This window comes from Callospermophilus lateralis, chromosome 6, assembly GCF_048772815.1.
Source record: "Callospermophilus lateralis isolate mCalLat2 chromosome 6, mCalLat2.hap1, whole genome shotgun sequence".
Taxonomy (NCBI): domain Eukaryota; kingdom Metazoa; phylum Chordata; class Mammalia; order Rodentia; family Sciuridae; genus Callospermophilus; species Callospermophilus lateralis.
Window position 1 is genome coordinate 54348443 of NC_135310.1, and position 22334 is coordinate 54370776.

Here is a 22334-nt window from a genome sequence, read left to right on the forward strand (position 1 = left end):
AATCTAACTCAAATAGCTTCTAATATCAGAACATAGTATCTCCAAATCCCATTTGTACATCACTAGAGACTAAATTAGCTTATAAAATAACTTGTGAATATAGTATAACATCCATAATTGAATGAATTACTATACATCATTGAATTGAAGACAATGATTATAAAATAGAACCTTCAAAAAACTATCAATGAAAATTTGTCACAATGTTAAATGGAAGTTTGTGAAAGACTCTGGGAATGAAGATACTATTTCAACACCTTTTAGCATTTGCTATAAATGGATCTGAAAACTTTGATGCCCAAAGCATGCCCAGAGCTGCTAATGCTGCTCCGCCTTCTTTAGAACTGGAGATTATTCAAGGAAGTCAGTAAATTATCCATCTTCTCTTAGTGTTAGTCCCTTTTGTCCAGTTTTTGGACAATATGCTTCATAGGGGAATCACCAATATGATTAATAATGTAGAGTCAAACATTACCTTAATTAATTATTAATTAATAATAATTAATCAATAATGTAGAGTCAAACATTACCTTATTTGAGAGGAGTCAGAGTCTTCAGCTGTGGGCTCCATTAAACTATTTTTAGATATCTCTATGACAGTATGCCTAATTGTATCATTCATTTCCACTGCTTCAAAATCTATTTCATTCCATTTTGCTGACATCCCCTTCATTTGCTTCCTCATATCCCAGAAATAAAGGGCAAAGCTTTTAGCTACTCACTGTTTCTATTTGCTTTTCGCTGGTGATCCAGAGGCAAGGTGGCTAATTTATACATCACAGGAAATATAACAGCAGTGGATATTGCTGACCCCAAACAGGTGTACAGAACTATGGGCAAATCTGGGTATTGTCCCTGAACAATTCCAATTACTGCAGGAATAGCCATCTCTCCCAGGGCACCACCAATTACAAAAAAGGCTGCTGATTTCCCACTTATGGTCGTGTATTGCTCAATCCAGGAAATACCGCTGGGAAACGTGGTTGCCATTGAGGCCCCATACACTGAAGTGGCAATCCAGAGACAGAGTGGACTCTTGTTGAAAAGCACCAGAAATAAAGATGAAGCCAGGCTGCCAATGTTGCTCAACACAATCATGGTGCCCGGCTGTAGACATGCAGCAAAGAAGATCGCCAGACCCCTGAAGGCTGCAAAGGTCCCCCAGAAGATGGAGTTCAACCCAGCTGCTTCATGTTCTTTCATGCCAGCATAAGTAGTGGCAAAGGAGAAAACATAAGAGCCATATGTTACCTCTGCTCCAACATAAAAAAAGAAGAACAAGAAAAGGAGGCAGAGAAGGGTCTTGTGATATTCAGCTCTTCGATATCCCTGAGCAGATGGTTTTGATTTTTCCTGCCTTGAGCTTTTCTTGAAAAACAGAGCAAACAGAAAGAGAGACACTATGAAAATATAAGTGCCGATAAAAGCATAAGCCCAGAATAGATTCATGTCATCAGGCAATCCAAAGAGAGGGGCTGAGTCAGCTTCAGATGATCCATTGGTGGCTGGAGGCTGAAAGGCAGGCTCTGTGTCGTTTTCAGCAGACACTGGGGTATCCAGTGCCAATTTCGCCAGAATTGGAGCCAGAAAGGCACCCAAGGCAAAACTGAAGTGTAAGGCCTGCATGTGTGGGGCTCCTTCATCTTCCCAAATATCCAAGATGAGGACATTACCACCTGCCAACGAAAGATGGGGAAATTATTTATGTTATACACAATTGCCCCATTAAAAAATAGGTCATTACTATTAGAGGATGAATCTGTATTTCATGGCTTGCATATTGTAACAAAGTTATCATCAAATATTGCATCTGAGTCAGATCTCTGATTAAGGAACTCTCACCCACTACCACCAGAGAGCTTATAACTGTCATCTGCATACTTGGAATTCTACAAACTGGTAAACCACTTCATCTCATTGCCCGGAACATGAGTAAAGAGTTTTTATAAAACAGTGCTAACACCATATTGGGAAGTAATAGTTATATCCCTTGTACTTCTAAGTAATATATATATATATATATATATATATATTTGGCAAATCTTATCATATATTAGTCAAATTACTGAAGCTTTCTTTTCTTGGAATTGGTAGCCACCTCAAGAACATTATTAACCTATTAACCAGAGGCAAATGAGGAATGGAATACTCCAGAACTCTGGTGTGCCCGTTACAGGGAACAAGAAACCTTTCAGCATCTGCACTCACCCTGTCTGAACACCTGCAAGGTGAGAGGCCGGAAGCATTAAGTCTTCGGCTGTCTTTTTTTTTTTTTTTTAATCAGATATTTTCAATAAAAATATGATTCTATATTGTAATTTTCAACCAAAGCCTGAAGAATAAAACATTTCCACATTCAATCAATAATACTAAAGCAGGGAAGGGAGGCATAGAAAGTTGGATTTGATGCTAAATAAGTATCCTGTATGCTATTTAGCAGGTTTTCAAAGACATCATTACAGATGCAAAAGCTTTACTGTGAGAGAACGAGAACTTCTGAGAAAAGTCACAGGAAGGAAAAATAAGGAAAATGGCACATGCTACAGGTTTCTCTGTGCTCAAAAGCCAGGGTGCATTTTAAATTGGAGCTTGCCTTGGTGCTTCTTCAGTCTAATAATGGTTCCACATTTGTTTTATCCTATTAACCATCAAATTCCTCTTATGCTAAAATGGTCATATTTCATCATGACATGAAAACCTTCTCACCTTTAATGCAATTAGCCATAGGAGGGGTTTCTTCCCTGTTTGGATACTATAATTCAACAATCTCTCATAGAACAAAATTCTTTATGTTTCACTTTAGAGTTGGCTGCTCAAAAATCTGAGCCCTAACTGGCAAGAAGAGAAAGGGTGGTTCTGATGGGGAGAACCCACAATTCACTCAGTAAGTCCGTGTTGTTTCAAGAGCATTTCAAGGGACAGTTTAATACTATCTGCTCTACTCCTCCTAGCAGTAGTGTCCCAATCCCAGAGATGATACTGAAGGCCTCACTAACCTGTATCCAGCATGCCAAATGAGACACCGAAAACAGACATCATGACAATCAGTAACACTGCTGTCTTGCAAAAAGGAATAATATAAAGACCCACTGTGGTGGCCACCAGTGACATCCCTGAGGAGAAAGTAATAAAGTCAGCTACAAAAAATAGGAGTCATTAGAAACTCAAGGGTTGAATATTTTCTTTCATATATGGAAGCTAGTGCAAAATAAGGGTGAAAAGGGTGGGGGATCGGATACCAAAAAGATACAGGGAAGATCAGTGAAGTAGAGGGAGGAGATTGAAAACGGAGAAGGGACAGAAAGGGGGAGGAAAAGCAGAATGAATTTAATAAAAATCACATTACCTGAGTATATAAATATACACCTTTATGTATACATAGAAAAAACAATATGAGGAAAAGGAAGATCAGAAGAGTAGAGGAAGGAGAATAGAGGAAGGAAGGGGAAAATGGGAACTGAAATAGAATAAATCAAATTCTATGCATGTATGATTTTGGAAAAATGAATTAAATTACCATGTTTGACTATAATGCTCTAATTAAACACACACACACACACACACACAAATTTCATGCAGAGTTCTTAAATGTTTCACACTGAAGAACTGAAAGGGAGTTTGAAATAGGAGGTAACAAATTTAAAAGGCAAAAAAATGCAATCAGACTTGTGTGCGGTGGTGCATGACTGTAATACCAGTGACTTAGGAAACTGAGCAGGAGGATAGTGAGTTCAAAGCCAGCCTCAGCAATTTAGCAAGCCCTTAAGTAACTCAGTAAGACCTGTCTCTAATTAAATATAAACAGGGGCTAGGGATGTGGCTCAGTGGTTATGTGCCACTAGGTTCAGTTCCTGGTACCAAAAACAAACAAACAAAAAAAATAAATGTAATCAGTATAGTAACTTGTAAAAAAAAAACTTTAAATAAATTAGTTTAGGGAGTAGGGAAGGAAATACAAGACATATATATTTGGGCTGGCATATAGGTTACTGGTGGAATGCATACATGGCATTTGAGAGGCACTGGTTCACTCCCCAGGACCACAAAGAATCAAAAACAATTAAGTGTGCGCGCACATACCCACCACTTTGGAAATAAGAGAAATTATTTATTTATTCGTCTCTAATAACTTATTCTCCTTGCTTCCAAAAGAGCCTTATCATAATAAATTTTCTTTAAATATTATTTAAAGCAGAGTATGTTAAAGCTTTGCCATCTATTTCCTGAAGAGGAAGCACAGTCTGGGGTCATCACTGACATGGGGCAGTAGAGACAAAAATGTAGCCTACCTCAGTTCACTCTCCATCTCCTGCCCCTTCACTTCGAACCCAGACTCCATAGAGCCAGGGCAGATTCCAGGAGCTCCTTCTGAGCTCTGTGGCCCTGGGAGAGCTGCCCTACATCCTGATGAGCAGAGCCTTTTGGACAATCATTGAGTGACCCTGGAGGGATGCCTAAATTACAGTCAAGGTCAGGAAGTTTAAGCATTGCTAACACACCTGAGGGCTGATCTGAGTTTCCAGAGGGCCCGGCACAGATTCCCCTGAACTGCCAAGGTGAGAGCAGGACCATGGAAACCCAGCTTCCACGGAGGACACCAAAACACCACCCATTTCGGTTGTCAACCACTCTGCAGGCTACCGTTTTCATACTTAAAGGCAAGTTGTAAACTCTTCAAAAATCACAAAGAAATGAAAATCGGTGTCTACTTACCCAAAAGTAAAAAATGATTCATACAGTCAAAAAGAACGCCACCAACCACAGAGCCACTCAAATATCCAAAAGCACGACCCACAAATATTTCAGAAAGACTGCTGATATTTCGGTTCACATTTCTTGCCAAATCTTGAAACGTGGGTCCCAGTATAGCAATAGTCATTCCCTGAAATTTATAAAGAAAAACAGTTTTTCCTTACAAAGAAAATATGTTTTTAATTTGTATGAATTTAAAAGTGGGGAGGAGGATACAATGCAATACAGAAAACTACTTGAAAGTCTACAGTAGGGAAAAAATGTACAATTACAATACTAATCTTATTAGAGTGATAGATAGCTACTATATTTTCTTTTCAAAACTCTCAATTTAAAAAAGTCTGTAATTCTTTGGGTTGTTTTTTTTTGTTTGTTTGTTTTTGTTGTTGTTGTTGTTGCAATGTTTCCTATTTGAATAATGCCCTAAAAGACTATTGTGTATTAAGAGTAAATAGGATCTAGGGATGAACTCAGTGGTAGAGTGCTTGCCTAGCATGCACAAAGCCCAGGATTTGATCTCTAGCATTTCGAGAGAAGGAGGAAGGGAAGGAAGGAAGGATGGAAGAAAGAAAGGGAGAAAATGTAAGATGAAATCTATTCTTGAAACAATTGTCTATGTTTTGAAATATACTACATGCACCAACATGCAAGTTTAGATGTTAAAAATTCAAATTATAAAAACATTCTATTTTTGATATTGTTAAAATAGCAATGTTTACAGTGCATATAGGGGCCTTCCACTCAATGACAGACAATTAGCAGAGGATAACTAATATATTTTTAAATCTATAATTTTCTTCAAAGAAATCCCCAGCCATGAGGAATATACCCTGTCAAGATTTCTGGGAAATTTTTACATACTAATAACAGAATGATTTTAATAATAAACTTTTACTCAAAAACAATATATTATGAAAAATTAAATTTGACGTAAACCAGCCATCATGTGTTACAGATTGTAGCCTAATATGTCAAAAAACTATAATCTAAGAGTATATTCTTATAACTAATGCCCACATTTTGACCAATTATATCAGCCAATAATAGGCTGTACACTGCTCAGATTGCCCAAATGAGGCAAATGCAAAGCTACAACTTGTGTGGTATAACTTCCTTTTTCTTACTATAAATACTGTCTGCCCACATTGCTGGTTGGTATTGTCTCAACCTTTTATTGCTCACATTGCTGCCCAGTTTATGAATATTGTCATTGTTCAAGTAAACTCTGTGAAATTTAATTTGTATAAATTTTTCTTTTAACTGGTAGGTATCAGATGTGGAATATGAAATAGAATTCCAGTAACCTCCAGGAACACTGAGAGTCAAAGAAATTTACAATTAAAGGTCTCTTGTGCCCTAAAAGACTATTGTGTATTAAGAGTTAATAGTGACTGAGGTCACTAGCAAGTTTTCTTTTCAAGTTGAGCTCCAATAATTTGAGTAAAAAGCTTTCTAACTATATTTGAGCTTTTTTTTTTCTTTTTATGGACAGAGCCCATGGCCACATTGAATCTGATAATTCACTGGACTGTATCCAGTTAGAGGCTTCCAGTAGTTACCTTATGAAAATGGGTTTCTCCAAATCTAAAGAGTCTGGGATTCCAGGAGTCAGGGAGTACACTTCCTGGGATACCCACTAACTTTATTAAAAAAAATATATATGGGCTCACAGCTGTGTATTTTTGGGTAAAATGAATGTAATTTACTAAGGACACTACAGAGTTATAGTGTCCACATTGGGAAAGTTTCTACCTAGATGAAATTTTTCACTTGAGAGAGTCATAAGAAAGAATACAAAACATTAAAAAATCAATAGGATGCATCAATCTTATGTTATCCCTATAGCACAAAATTTGTTAGCAAGAAAAATAATTTATAATGGTTAACTGTTTAACATCTCATTTTTATAAAGAACTAAAACATAGTTGTTAAAAAATAAATGAAATAAATATATATAAGATAAGACACCCAGGTAAAAGATATTCTTCCTGCACCAGAAATGGCGTAACATTCTTATTATCAAGATTGGAAAGCTGGGGCTGAGGGGAATCTCTATAAATAATAATTTAATTATTAAGGCTAGCAAAAACTAACAAAACCTAAGGGAGTAGCACTAAAAGTTTGCCTCCTGTACAGTTTCTTGTGACAGGGAGACTGAAGGTATTTGGAACTGTTAGTAAACATGTTCTGTGCCACACTGACAAGTTATACTTTGAGAGAATACATGCTTCTAGAAGCCATGATTCATAGATTTGCCAATCTACACATGGATAGTGTGCCATTCACAATGGCTTGCTTCCTCGTGTTCACTGCAAATTAAGGTCACTAAAGGTTAAGAATTCTAATTAATATAGGAAACTAAAATTCATACAAATAAGAAGGAGGAAACCCTGTATGCAATTGTATAGGAGATAAAATATGCTTTTTTTGGTAAGGAAAAGCTGTAGTATGAAGATATTTTGTTTTATTGAGGGGAAAAATAATTTTGTCATAAAGTAGAATGACTTGCTCTAAAATTATAAGACGAAAACTACAAGACAAAAACTGAATGGATAAGGAAGTTGTAGGTTTGTGGAAGATAAATCCTTGTGAAAAGAATTTTGCATGTGACCTAAGTGGTCATGATTAGAAGGAAATTACTTAGAAGTTTTACTGAAAACGGAACATTAATATCTAAAGTACATAGCATGGGTGGGGGTCATGGGTCAGTGGTAGAGCGGTCGCCTAACATGTGTGAGACCCTGGGTTCGATCCTCAGCACCACATAAAAATAAATAAATAAAATGAAAGGGATTGTGTCCATCTACAATTAAAAAAAATTTAAAAAAGTTTAAAGTACATGGAAAACCAAGATTTTAGTTCTCACTGTTAAAACAACTAAGTTTTCCTAGAGTATTAGTGAGTTATTAACCACGTTTGAGGTTGTGGCCTAGAAAACGACAATTGCATCTTACCAAGATTCCTGTGCTTCATGTTGTCTTTACAAGTTTTTGATCACTCACAGAATCCTAGCCCTCTCTCTTAAAAGAGTTAACTAAAATTATGTTATTTTTGGTATGTACCTTTGAAGTGTTAGCATCTCTTTGGTTAAATTAATGACTATAGTATAAAATGACTTGTGGTTTAATTTTGATGAAATGCCTTAAATCTTTCTTGTTTTTCTTGAACTTTCCAAAATAATTCTAAATTGTCTTTTTATTGATCTTGGATTAGGTTTGGGGTTTTTCCCAGCCCTTGGAGCTGTCAAAAGGACAGCTTTCTTTACAATAAGAGATATAAACTAATTTGGCTTATTTGATGCATTAAATTATAAGTGAAGCATTGTCACCTAGTAAGTAATGCTAAAATTTATTTGAGTTATATTTGTAAGGAGATGTTATTAATATGTTTCAGAAACTTATGAAGTTCCTAGAAATAGTCCTAGTATTATACTGTCATAATTATGGAATGCACCTGTGGTCCCAGCCACTCTGAAGGCCAAGGCAGGAGAATCACGAGAGTTTGGGACAGCATCGACAACATAGCAAGACTCAGTGTCATTACAAATATTGTAATAAACAAAGTAAAAAATCCATTGGCAACTAAAATATATTTTAAAAAAACATTGTAAACAAATTTTTCTTATCAATGTGTCACTATTGTAATAACCATGGCCATTTAAAACTTTTTTATTCACAAACAGTAAAAAATCCATTGGCAACTAAAATATATTTTAAAAAAACATTGTAAACAAATTTTTCTTATCAATGTGTCAGTATTGTAATAACCATGGCCATTTAAAACTTTTTTATTCACAAACAGTAATTGTTTAATCTGGCATGTTTCTGGGCCCTTACCAATTTGATGTTGAAGGACATTCAAGAAAAGGACTGTCATGTACAGGTTTTTGAAAACTTAAAAACAATTCCACTGGAGGAAGTAAGAATTCTAAAAACTGTAATGAAGAAACTGAATGGCTTATAAACATCAAGCTGATGTTTAGTCAGCTTCACACAACAGTCATTCATTTAACCAAATTACCCAGTGAGTGGAGCATGGCTATAATTCCAGCTACTTGGAAGGCAGAAGCAGGATTACAAGTTTGAGGTCAGCCTGGGAAATTAGTAAGACCCTATCTCCAAATAAAAGATAAAAGGGGAGGGTATGTAGTTCAGTAGTACAGTGCCTCTCGGTTCAATACCCAGTTGAAAAAAAAAAAAAGATATAAGTCGCATATGCTATGGAGAACTTGGATGACTGCCTTGCCCTCCCTGAGGCTTCAGAGCTTCCATGATTAAAAGCTCTGTACTCTTAAGACTCATCATAGAACAGAGAAAATGATTCAAATCGGGGAAAAAACATCAAAGGGGGTAACTTTACAATTGGATGATAAGCTTATAATCAATATTCAGTTTGTCAGAAACAAAATTCTGTTGACAATGAAAAAAAAACTCAAAAGATAGGTCTCCAGCAGCTGCTGGATGATTTGAACACCTGAAGATGAATTTCATTCACTTGCCACCTTCAGTACACATTTTCTGGTTGTATAGAAACTTTCCCACACAGAAAGACTTAGACCATAACAGTAACAACTCAAATGTGTTTTCCATATGGGGCATTCCTGGAGTAAAATCTCCAGCAATAGAGGTACTTGTATCACTGCAAAACAAAAACAAAAACAAACAACAACAACAACAACAACAATAACAACAACAAAAAACTGTGCCAGTCACATTGGCTCACACCTATAATCCCAGTGGCTTGGGCTGAGGCAGGAAGATCCAAGTTCAAAGCTAGACTCAGCAATTTAATGAGGCCCTAAGCAACTTAGCAAGCCCTGCCTCAAAATAAAAACTAAAAAGGGCTGGGGATATGGCTCAGTGGTAAAATGTCCTTAGGTTCAATCCCTAGTACCAAAAAAAAAAAAAAAAAAAAAGTTTAAAAAAGGGGGGTACTACAAACATAATGGTATCAAGTTAACTGTGACAAACTCAAGTGCTTTTAATCAAAGGTATTACCAGCTGATGGCAGTCAGATTCACTCCCTCTGGAGAGAAGATTGACTCCTTGTGAAATAGTTATTGGAAGACCTATGCCCCCAATAATTGTATCTCCACTCTCTAAACTGATGCGACTCAATAGGGCGAGGCTTTAATGCATTATATTAAAGCATATTTCCCACCAAGTAAAAATACTCTTTATGTCCCACCAACTGATGACAACCAACACTTTCATGATCTAAAGCTTAGAGAGTGGGTCTTTTGGAAATGATACCATAAAATTACTGTGCTTGTCTCTGTTGGAAGGGACCATGTCAGGTTCTCTCTGCAGCAAAATTTCAAGGCCATGAATCTTGAATCTACCTCTCTCAACTAAAAGAGGCCCTTATAGATTCCTCGTACTATACACCTGTTGGGGACCTTAAGGTAAAGCTGAGCAGGAAAGTTTCTCCCCAGAAGCTGAGAGCATCCTATATGTGGACAGCTTTCCCAAAATCAGGGATCCACCATCCTGAAAGCCTTATATATATATATGTATTTTTTCCCCTTTTCACCTCCATTACCCGCTGAACTAATCCCATCCCTTTGCTTACAGAAAAATACATGGGCCCCAAATCTGTGGATGGCTTTAGCAAAGGCTAATGTTCTAGCAAAAAATCAGAGAAATTATTTGAATTGTGGGCTGGTACCCCCAAGTCAGAAAATAATTCCACTTATGCCAATGTTGCCCCATGTTACCAATGACTCACCTTGAAACCCCAAAGGAAGAGTGGAAGTGCTTCTTGATATTCTAAACATGACTGTTCCTTGCTTTCCTATATTTGCTTGAAATAGGACCCTGATATTACCAATTAATAACCTAATCACTTCCAAATATAGAAAACCTGTAAGTGATATCTGCAAAAGTTATGTGTCTCTGAACTAGGGCTGTGGCTCAGTGGCAGAGTGCTTGCCTAGCATGTGTGAGGCTCTGGGTTTGATCTTTAGCACCACATAAAAATAAACAAATAAAATAAAAGAATGTTGTCCATCTACAACTATAAAAAATCTTTTTAAAAGTTGTGTGTCTATAGAGCTGGGAATTAACTAGGTGGGTACAAGCTGAGTAATGTCTGCAAAAGGTGAAATGTGATTCCAGATATTGCATGCACAAGATCCAAGGATTACCTGAGTAGCTACAAATACTTGTATGATGTCACATTAAATCCAGTAATGTCCCTTTCCAATAAACAAGATTATATACCCTTCCAAAATGATATAAAAAAATCACACAAAAAATAAGTTTCCCACTGGACCTTGTTCATAACTGCAGATTTATGATGGATAAATTTAACTGACCTCTGCATAAAAGCCACTAGATGGCACTCTTTTCCAGCTTGTAAGGGACTTTATGGGATCTGTAGATAATCTGTCTACTCTGTTCTGCATCTACCCTGGTTCAGATCTTGCTCTCTCACCTGTTCACTCCTGCCTTCTCAGGAGCTTTCCCTGGGCTGGGGATGTAGCTCAGTGGTAGAGTGCTTATCTACTATGTGTGAGGCCATTGTTTCTATCCCCAGCACTGCAAAAAAAAAAAGAAAAACAAAACAAAACAAACAACAACAACAAAAAACCACTTAAAAGAGTTTTCCCTGAGAGTTCTGGTACCTCCCATAATCAGAGGTCAAAGAGGTCAATATCTAAAATTAGTACCAACCCTGAGAAAATAAAAATAAGTCAGTTTCCTTTGAGGAAAGTCTCTAGCAGGGTTCTTGGGGTTTTACTTTGGGCAAGAGTGGGTGCCAATTATATGAAATTTGAAGCTAACTTGGTAAATTGGGGCAATAGTGGATCTTGTAGCTGATCAGACCTCATGGGGGTTAAAAACTGACTTGTCTGAGAATATTAATGTTCAACAACAACGTTTAGTGAAACAACATTTGGCTTTAGATGTCCTCACTGCTCATGTAGTGGGCTTGTATGTGGTGCTAAACAAAACTGGATGTTATGCTTAATGTTCCCTTGATTTCATAAATACAAAAAGAGCAATTTAAAAGATGGCTAGTCAGCTGGTGGTGTAGCTCAGTTGCTAGAGCATGTGTTTAGCATGCATGAGGCCCTGGGTTCCATGCACAGCGCACACACACACACACACACACACACACACACACACACACAGTCTGGCTGATGATACTGCTGCTTCTCTACATACTGCCGTTGCATACATTAAGAAAATTTCTCAGAGAAAGAAACACAATGCATTTGAGAGCTGCTAACAGTTGGCTTGCTGACAACTTGAATGGAATGGCGGATGGCAAGCTTGGTTGTTCCAGGTTTTTCCAAACTTCATGTTTAGTTGGTCTCCAGGTCCCTATGACTTTGGTACCAGGCCAACTACAAAAATAGATATCGCTATATATCAGCCCATTTATTGCTCCTTAATCAACATCATGTTCCAGAGACTATGACCAACTGGATTTCATTGAACTCTCTTCATTATGTGACCTTTGGAGTTTCTGATTTTGGTTAAGGAATGTACTTTAGTTTTTTTTTTATTTAATATTTATTTTTTTTTTTTAGTTGTAGTTGAACACAATACATTTATTCCAAACATTTAGTTTTATGTGGTGATGAGGATCAAACCCAGGGCCCTGTGCATGCTAGGCGAGCGCTCTACCGCTGAGCCACAACCCCAGCCACAGTTAGATTTTTGGTATTATCCTCCTGATAGCAATCATGTCTCTCTAATGTATTGTATCCCCTCAAGAGTCACAAATGTTTCTATGTAGCCATTCTTTGTATATCAAACTGTCAAGAAAAACACCAAGAAGGAATACTCATCCAACTCATTTGCCAGTGTATGTTATGAATTCCACAATTATGCCAAACTTGTCAATTGTGTTGGCGGAAAATACTGTCAGTGCTCAAGGATTCAGTCAATTTCTCAAAATTGAGTAGCTGACCAGAAGGTTAGAATTGTCATGTTGGGCCTAAAGCTGCCTGTGTATGTGGGGAACCTGAATATACATTAATATGTCATCAAACTGCACCTGAGAGTATATTCTTGGAATAAGTTGCTGAGCAGTCAAGGGTTAGCGCGTCACATACTGCAAACAGCTCAGAAATGTGTACCCAGGGTAAATGAGCTGTAATCATTCAAGTTATTTCTATATGTCGCTTTCTTGTTCTGTCAATAAATACTGCCTGCCTATCTTCCTGGGTGGAGCTTTTTGAACCTTTATTGGTTCAGGTGCTGCCAGGTTTCTGGATCATTCCTCTATGCAAAGAAACTAAAATTAAATTGTCTAACCTTGTCTTTTTTTAACAACTGTTAGCTTTCAGAAGAAATTCCTTGGACCTGTTAATAAAAAAAAAAAAATCTTTCTAATTTATCCACATTTCAAGAATACTTGACTCTAATTGCACTGTTCTGCTCTAAACTCAGAGTGTGCCCATTGTCGGAGCAAGGAGCAGTCCAAGACTAAGAACCAGGTAAGCACAGGTGCAAACCAAGTACCTAGTACATAGAGAAAAGCCAGATCACTGGCTGTAATCAAATTACTTCACGCCTTCAAAAGATTTGCAAGACTGGGCACACAACGAGGGTTCACCAAGCATCTGCAGTGATATCTCACATCCCACCCCTACAACCCCAATTAAAAACAAAACAAGACAAAACTCTGACACATAATTGTGGCTCAGTGTCTCTAAGATACTGAGTTGCCACAAGTGGCTCTCCTCAGGGGGCTCAACCTCTATTTCCCCAGGATGGATAAGAAGAACGTTTCCAAAAACAGTGAATGAGGGGCAGCCCGGAAGTTTAGCAAAAGGGGCTTCTAGTCCGCACTTTGCTCCAAGTAAAGCATTTAGGGATCTGAGAGCTTGATTTTAAATACGACTAAGGCCAGAGTAAGCAATATTTCCAACTCAGCCGTTTAATCAGCTGTGTGTTCATGAAAGTCATTTTCTTCCCTGGGTCTCTTCCCTATCTGCAAAACTAAGCGGTTGGCTGAATTTGGTCAAGTCATCAGGACAGGAACTCCCAGAAAAGCAGTTTTTCTGTGTCATAATTCCAGATGTGGATGCCAGTGGCTAAAGACCTGTGCAATCCCTTTTGCTGCTTCCCATCGCAATGAGGAGACCAGGAAGATTTGCTGCGGTTGAAAACATATTAGGAAAAATCTACTTCGCATTGGACAATGACCCTCCACAAGTTAGAACCGTGCCCTCAAATGTTCCCCGAGTTACACAATACGCAGGGAACGAAGGACAGACTTCAAATGGGAAGGCCACTTTCTCTGCAAGGCACCTGGGAGGGTCGCAGCCCCAGCTCTCACCAGCCCCAAGAAGGCCGCATACAGGATCGCGGTGGTGAACCAGCGCAGCACGCTCGGGGCCTGGGCGCTTGGCCGGGAGACCGCCACCGTCTCCACTTCATCGTTCGCGGGGCCCTGGGCCTGGAGGAGCCGCTGCCCCGCAGCCGCAGCCCCGGCACTACGCAGCTCCTGTCTCAGCTCCAGCTTGGCGGCTCCAGAGACGTGGTCTCGCTGTCACCGACCTTTGTGGCGGATCCTTGGAGCTCTGCGCTGTCGTCCTTCCTGGCCAGAAGGTCCCTGTATGGGCCCCCACCCCCGAGGATCCTTCTCAATTTAAGGTATGAGGAAGTCGGACTTTGGAACGCGCCGCTGTTCGAACCTAGGCTCTCCATCTTGCACAACTGTGGGCGGATCAAGTGGCAGAAACGAGGCCTCTAGCCAACCGGGATCGTGCCACGACCCGAGGTGTCCTGTTTACCTGGAAGACGGGTCGTCCCCGTCCGGCTTCAGCTGCTGCCTTTGCTGAACTCACAGGGGCCAGGGGACCCGCGCCCCGTGGCGGAGAGAGCTGAAACTGCAGCCTCCCAACAGACGAATCCGGAGGGAAGATGCGGGTCCTGGGGACTCCCGCGGCTCTGAGGCTCCGGGCTCCCCACCGTTGGGACTGAGCCTGCCCCCGCGCCTCAGCGCTCCTGGCCGCGGCCTTCGCTGGCGCCCACCCGAGCGCCCGCCAGCCAGCGGGCCCTCTTCTCCCGGATCTCCGGCTGGCCTAGGGGGACAAAAGCGTCTCCACGTCCAGCCCGGGCACATCCAGGCAAGTGAAAGGATTTCACATCCAAGTACACAAGTCCGTAGTGCCAAATAGCGAGCAGTAGGCGTGACACATCTGGTGAGTAGGGCAGCATGCTGGTTTCTCACTGCTGCTAAAATTAGGAGCATTCCGTGAGAAATGGAACACACCAAATGTATGAGCATTAAAGAGTCCGGAAAAATTGAAAGTGGTCCCACCAAAGGCAGACCTGGAGCAAGAATACCAAGGAGGCCCAAATGCTGGTGTGATGAGCAAGTTTGGGAGAGGATCCTTGTAGCAGGAAACAATGAAGACGTTTCGTGTTCAAGATCAGCAGATGTTGACCTTATTCAGCTAAATCACCACCACCATGGGTGCTTATGCCAAGTGAAGGACTACTCGAATTTCTGGAATTAGACCTTAACATGAAGGATTCCTTGCAGCTGGCAACCCTTAAACCTCTAAGAGTGAAAGTGCAGTTTGACCAAATGGACAGCTGGAATGTCAAATGACAGTGACTTATAATTTAGCTTCATTAAGTTCAAACTAATCAAAGTGTAATTTCTAGAAGAGGAGAAAAATGAATTTAATTGTCACGTGTTCTGTTTCTGTAACTTGCTCTGGTTTCCCCTCTAGAGGTGACCTCAGCTCTCAAAAATAATTTCTCAGCCGGGCACAGTGGCTCTGGTCTATATTCCCAGCGAAACCGGGGGCTGAGGCAGGAGAATTGCATAGTGGAGGTCAGCTTAAGCAATTTAGCAAGGCCCTAAGCAATTTAGAGCATCCCTAGGTTCAATCCTTAGTACCAAAAATAAACAAATTCTCACCAGCTGGAAATACAAGGGATTTGCAAACTAAAAAAAAAATAAAAAATAAAAAATAAAAAAAATAAATAAAAAAGATGAGGTCAAACTTTACTGAGAAAATTCAAACCAACAACTACAAAGTGGGACTTCAACCACTTCCCGGGTCTCCTGGGTGGTGCAGGGAGCCCAAAGGTTTTGTTTTTTATTAAGTTTCCCAAAATGCCTGCCCTTGCTCCTTGGACATCTGAGGTTTCTTGTCCTAGGGTTCATCCTTCAGTCCATAAGTATTTGTTGAACCTTGTGTTAGTGTGTTAGCTTTCACTTCTACTATCTCAATTTTCACAATACTCTGAATTTTGATTTAGCTTCATTCATAGATAGGAAGATTAAGGCATGCTGGTCAGTGGTAACTTGCCCAAGGTCAATCAGCCAATCAGTGGCAGAACAGGATAAGGATAGCCCAAGAAGACTTAATTCTTGCTGGTAATACTGTTAGGAAATAGATCAGGGTATGGCTTGGTGGGATTGCCAAGGAATGTTATATCAGCTGAGAAGGAAAGGCCTTATGTTCTTTTTTTTTTTTTTTTTTTTTTTTTTTGCGATACTTTGAATTAAACCCAGGACCTCCCACAAGTTAGGCAAGCTCCTTATCACTGAGCTAAATCCATGGCCCTTTCTATTATTTTATTTATTTACTTATCTATCTATTTATTTATTCATTTCTTGTACTGAGAATTTAACCCAGGGGTGCTCTACCACTGAGCCACATCCTTAACCCTTTTATTAAAAAAAAAAAAAAAATATATATATATATATATATATATATATATATATATATATATATATATATATATATTTTAGTTATAGGTTGAGACAATATCTTTATTTTACTTTTATGTGGTGCTGAGGATTGAACCCAGTACCTCATGCATGCTAGATTGTTAAGAGTCTATAAACAAGTCTGGATGGCGCCTGGCAAAATGCCAGAGGGAGTGGTTTGTAAAGTAACACCAACAAGCCATTAAGTGTGGAGATTTCTTATTGGTTGATTGCTGTATCTAGTTTATGTTACTTAGATAAGCTGTGTGGAATGTATAAATACCGCTCCTGTCCTACAATAAAGGGCTCCTACTCCTGCTGTATCAATCTACACAAGTTGTTCGTCACCCCCGCCCTAGATGAGCACTCTATAACCATAAGCCATAACCCCAGCCATCCTCAACCCTTTTTATTTTTTTTATTTTGAGATAGGATCTTCATAAGTTGCCTAGGCTGGCCTCAAACTTCAAATCCTCTTGCCTCAGACTCTGGAGTAGCTGAATATCCTGGGATTACAGGTGTGTACCACCCACCCAGGTGTACAGGTCGTGTCTTCTTCTTCAGGAGACCCTATCTGCATCTCACTCCAGCTTTGTGTTTCTGCTCTGTAACTGCAGTATCAAAGTGTGATGTAAAAGATTTCCTTAACATCTCTCTGACAAAATCATTTTCCACTCAATTACTTGCTCATCCTCTTAGGTTCCAAGACTAAAAACCTTAATCTTGCCATTCCTTGCAACCTAGCTCTCCAGCTTCATCCCTTTGTCATTAAATTCTCACTTTCCTTCAGAAATATCTTTTCACCCTGCTTTCAACTCCCACTTCCTGCTACCCTAGTTCTTATCCTCATTTCTTTTTTTTCTTTCTTTTCTTTTTCCGTGTTTCCTTTTTTTCTTTTTATAGTAGGAATTGAATGCAGGTATACTTGACCACAAAGCTACATTCCCAGTCCGTTATTATTATTTTTTTATTTTGAGATATCATCTTGCAAAATTGTGTAGGGTGGCTCAAACTCATTATTCTTCTTCTTCAGTCTCCAGAGTTGTTGGGAATACAGGTATGCACCACCACATCTGGCTATCCTCCTTATTTCTTGCTTTGACTATCACAAAAGTTTTTAGTTGATTTCTAAAGTGTGTGTCTTTTTTTTACTCATTATTTTTAGTTATATGACATCAGAGTATATGTTGACATATTTATACAAACATGGAGTATATCTTATTCTAATTAGGATCCCAATCTTGTAGCTGTACATAATATGGTGTATTTATATAGATACATAGAAAAGTTAAGTCAGATTCATTCCACTGTCTTCCTATTCCTGTCCCCCTACCTTCCCTTCATTCCCCTTTGTCTTAAAATTTTCAGTGGGGAGCCTCTGGAATCAAGGTAATGACAAATAACAGAACCTTAAAAATGAAAGTCAGGCCAGCAGGAGGGAAGTGGTGGTCTGTCTTATCTTCTATTTAGTTGAAGCAATGCAAACAAATTGATTATTGAAGTCAGGATTCTAGCTACAGCAGAGGTGAAAACAGTCCAAACAAAGGGCTATGGAAACGCATGAAAGGGAAGAACTAATTCCACTTGGAAGCACTGTACAATGTTCACAGAGCAGGAGGCATTTCATCTGGGCTTGAAGGGTAAGTAGAATTTGCTATATGGAAAGAGGTGTTTCAAGTGTAAAGCAACTAAAAGTGCAAGTGTCAGAAATCCTAGGGCATGAAGTGTTTGCTCCTTGGACATCTGAGGTTTCTTGTCTACTAAATGCTGGGCAAATGTGCATACAAAAGAGACAAAGTTCTTGCTTTCATAAACTTCATAAAGCAATGAGATGACCATTATTAAGTAAACTTACACAAAAATTATGGCTTCATAATTGTGCTAATGATATAAAGGAAAGTATAGAGGCTTTGATTTAAGAGAACCTAATTTAGTCTTTTAGCATATCCCAAAATGAGGGCACCACCTAACACATGGAGGTCACTCAAATTACTGATACACAATTGGTGAATTAAAGGATTAACAAAGTTCCCCTAAGTCTTGCACCCAGGGAGCTGGAACAATTCTGAAGACAGATTCAAGTGGACCATCTGTAAATAAGGAAGATGAACCACCCACTTCATTCAAGAGGTCAGTTCACAGGGCATTTGAGAGGAATGGGTTGCAGACAGCAACTGTGGGTTCCATCAAAATATTTCCCGATGTCTTTATGATAATATGCTTCATTGTGTCATTCATTTCAACCACTTCACAATTCATTTTATTTAATTTTTGTGCTTCTCCCCTTTATTCTCTTCTCAGTAAATGGGTAGAACAACATTAGGAAAGGACAGTGACCTTTAGAGTCCTATTCCATGATATGCTGGGGAGCAAACCAGACTGATCTCTGTCTTCATGATTTTAGAGTCTAATGAGCTTTGGAGTCAAACAAACCTAAATTTAAAGTCTAGCTCAGTTTCCTATAAGCTATAGTGTTAGGTAGGAGTTCAGGACACCATGATGGTAGAGATAGGATATTACAAAGAAGGTGCTGGAGGACAAGACAAGGAGACAAGTCCTGCCATATTTACAGTAAATCCCATTAACCTGACAACTTCTGCCACTGAGGATTTATCACCATGACAACGCCCAACACAGGTTCAAATTTTTAAATGAACAATGGAAATAAAGTGGGCAGTATTCTAATTAGGTTTTCTAAAGTAACCATGAGGGGAAATATTCTAATTAGGTATAATAAGATAACCAACAGGAGAAAATGGAATAAGGTCTTCAATCAGGTCTGTGTAGGGAAAAGGACACTTCACAGTTTGATATAAGACCCTAATTTCCAGACATCAGGGCCTTGAGCCTCTTTCTCTCTCACTCAACCTGCTCTGTTCTACCTAACAGAGTACTATCTTCCCCTTCAATAAATCTGTACTCTGTTACTTCTGTATGTCCTGCTCAATCCCTTGGACAACAAGGACCTGAATTTCAGCTGAATATCCCAATGGTAATGTTTTGGCGAGTCAGCCAGGAGGAAGCCACTTTCCAGGAACACACCCCATCACACCTGCATAAGTCCACCTCTCTTTTCTATCAGGCTCTCCAACAGTACCAAGTGCAGACTGAGGAGCAACTGACATGGTCCCCCAGGGCATCACTGGGGTGATCAGAAGTTACCTCTGTTCAAAACATTGGGAAATCTATAACCTGGAAGGGTGGACATCCTGGGACCTATGGAACTCTGTACAGAGTTGTTTAGTCTTCCCACCATGTGTTTGATCTGGCTTGCTGGAATTTTGGTTTCATTGTTTGTTCTTTCTATCTCCTCATGAGCCTATGTGCTCTCCTTCCACTTCTCAACAAATTTGCTTGCTCATAATGTCATGTCAGAGTTCTTGGTTCTTTGCCACACTCTCAGGAGGCACAGGTCAGGCAGTTAAAAGTCACTAGGGTACCCTCTGCATAGATTCCCATAACAGGATAATCCAGTAGTGGGCTGCAGTTAGACTTAATCTGTGCTGGATGCAAGACAAAGCTCCCCATTGTAGGCACATTGTACTCTCATTCATTACTTCAATCCTGTGGCTTCCCCAAAAGGAAATTAGCTGAATCAGAACTTAACATAGCACTGTCTCCCCTTCTTCTCAGTGCCCAGCCGTTTTCTGCCTCCTGTGGGTTGTTGCTCCTTCTCTGTCAATCACTTTTCCCTGCTTTCGGGCATCACCTCCTCCAAAACCCTTATTGTTTTTTCTTTAAATATTTTCCTGAAATTCCCTATGAGGGATGGGAGCTACTAGCTGAAGTTATTATCCATATCTTTAACCATCAATCAAAAGAAAAAACGCCAAAATAAAACTGGGTCACTTCCCCATTTTCTGGGCTTAATAAGATTACAAAAGGTAGCATAGGGACAGGTTGGAATGCCATTTAGCAGCTTCTCATAAATAGGACTACATGGGGTTTTTTTTTGGTCCTATGAGTAAGGAGACTAAACACCACTCTAAAAAATAATAATAACAATAGTTACCAAGTTTTTAAGAATAAAAGAAAACACCAGGGAGTTACATGGCCCCTGAAAAGAGTCCAGAACAAAAGGAGAGTCCACATTCAAAAGAGAATGAGGAAAATTGTGTACCAAATTGGTAGACAGGGAGCTCATGGTCCTGATCATAGGAACTCAAAATAAGTGGTGCTTGCTGGGCGCTGTGGTGCATGCCTGTAATCCTAGTGGCTTGGGAGGCTGAGGCAGGAGGAAAGCAAGGACAAAGCCAGCCTCAGCACTTTAGCAAGGCCCTAAGCAACTTAGTGAGATCCTGTTTCTAAATAAGATATTAAAAATGGGTCTCGGTGGTTAAGTGCCCCTGTGTTCAATCCCCAGTACAAAAAAAAAAAAATATTGCTCACCCAAAACAGGGGCCAGAGAAGTTATTATGGGGTTTCTATGAGAATGCCCAGGAAATCAGGAAATACCCAATCCCAACATCCTTAATTCTCCAGAGGGATGCCTTGATTGAAATTATGGGCTCTAGTTATAAGACCTAGAAACTCTCTTCTCTTACAGAACAGCCAACATGGGAGGGACCACCTCCCTTTCACAGGACGCCCCTCATGGATATATCCTCCATCACTGAAAATGCTTGGGCCCCGACAATTTGAGGGAAAAATGATTAATTTGTTATTCTTGGCCCCAGACAAGCTAGGGAATTCAGAACAATGGCCTCTGAATGGAAGCCAAAATTATAATACCATCTTGTAACTGGACCTTTATTGCAGAAAACAGGCAAGTGCTTGGAGTCCCCTATGTCCAAGCCTTCATGGCCCTATACCAAAATCCACTTTGCCATGACAAGTTCCCATGAGGGACCTCCAAAGAAACTGCCCCAAATCCCGATATCCTAGATGACCTGCCCTCCTGTCTCTCGGGAGCACCCCTTTCTCCAAAACATATAAGCCAACAACATATCAGAAGTGGGGTCATTATGGTCCTTATGACCCCAGCACCCTTATGCTATCCTTCAGGGAGACAGCTGGAGCAAAAGGACGATAAGGGTTCAAGTTCCCTTCTCTGTTACAGACATTCTTCAGTGTAAGTCAAGAATAGATAAATATTCAGAAGATAGATAGATATGCTGATGGGTTTCAGACCCTAACCATGGGCTTTTATTTGTCCTGGAGAGACATTCAGTTTATCTTAACAGTATTCTGCACCTTATTGGAGAGGGAATGAATCATTGAGGTAGGGAAGCTGATGAAATCTTTGCTTGCACTCCAGAGGGAAACCACCCTGTGGAAGAGATAGTTCCAACAAATGACCCTATCGAGATTACTCCTTCAGGAATGACAAAGAGAACCCAGATGATAAAAGCCCTCTTGGCAGGGATGGAAAAGGGCAAACAAAACCCAATAAATTATGATAAATTAAGAATATTACTCAAGGGAAAAATGAAAACCCTGCAGCATTCTATGACAGGTTAGATGAGGCCTTCCAGAAATATACCAATATAAACCCTTCCTTTATAGAAAGCATTGCCCGACTGGGCCAATATTTCATTAGCCAGTCAGCCCCAGACATGAGGAGAAAAATTACAATATATCCAGGTGGGGTCACAGACCAACAGAAGCCAATTACATACGAGACTCTGCTTTCATAGTCTTCAACAACAGGGATTTGGAGGAAAGTAGGAAAGATCAGAGTAAAGACTGACAGTGAGCCAGACTTATTTATGGCTGCCATAGTTGGTAATGTCCTTGAGACCAATAAACTATCCAGAGGAAATGTAAGAGGACTTCCAGAAAAAGACTTCCTGCTTTACGTATAACAGCACAGGGCATTGGGCAAGAGATTTTTGACAGCTACTACTGGGTCCACCCTGTGGTAAAACCACCCTGGCACGGGGGGATTGACTGCC

At 39.6% G+C, this 22334-nt stretch overlaps 1 protein-coding gene across 1 annotated transcript; it reads right to left on the reverse strand.

Annotated features, from left to right (window-relative positions):
• Positions 1-429: 429 nt before the first annotated feature.
• LOC143402393 (sodium-dependent glucose transporter 1C-like) lies at positions 430-14575 on the reverse strand. Its single transcript, XM_076859836.1, is given in 5 exon segments — positions 430-684; positions 687-1676; positions 2997-3113; positions 4714-4882; positions 14504-14575. Coding segments are annotated over 4 exon segments (1431 nt in total). The 5' UTR covers positions 4880-4882; positions 14504-14575; the 3' UTR covers positions 430-526.
• Between the last annotated feature and the right edge of the window lie 7759 nt (positions 14576-22334).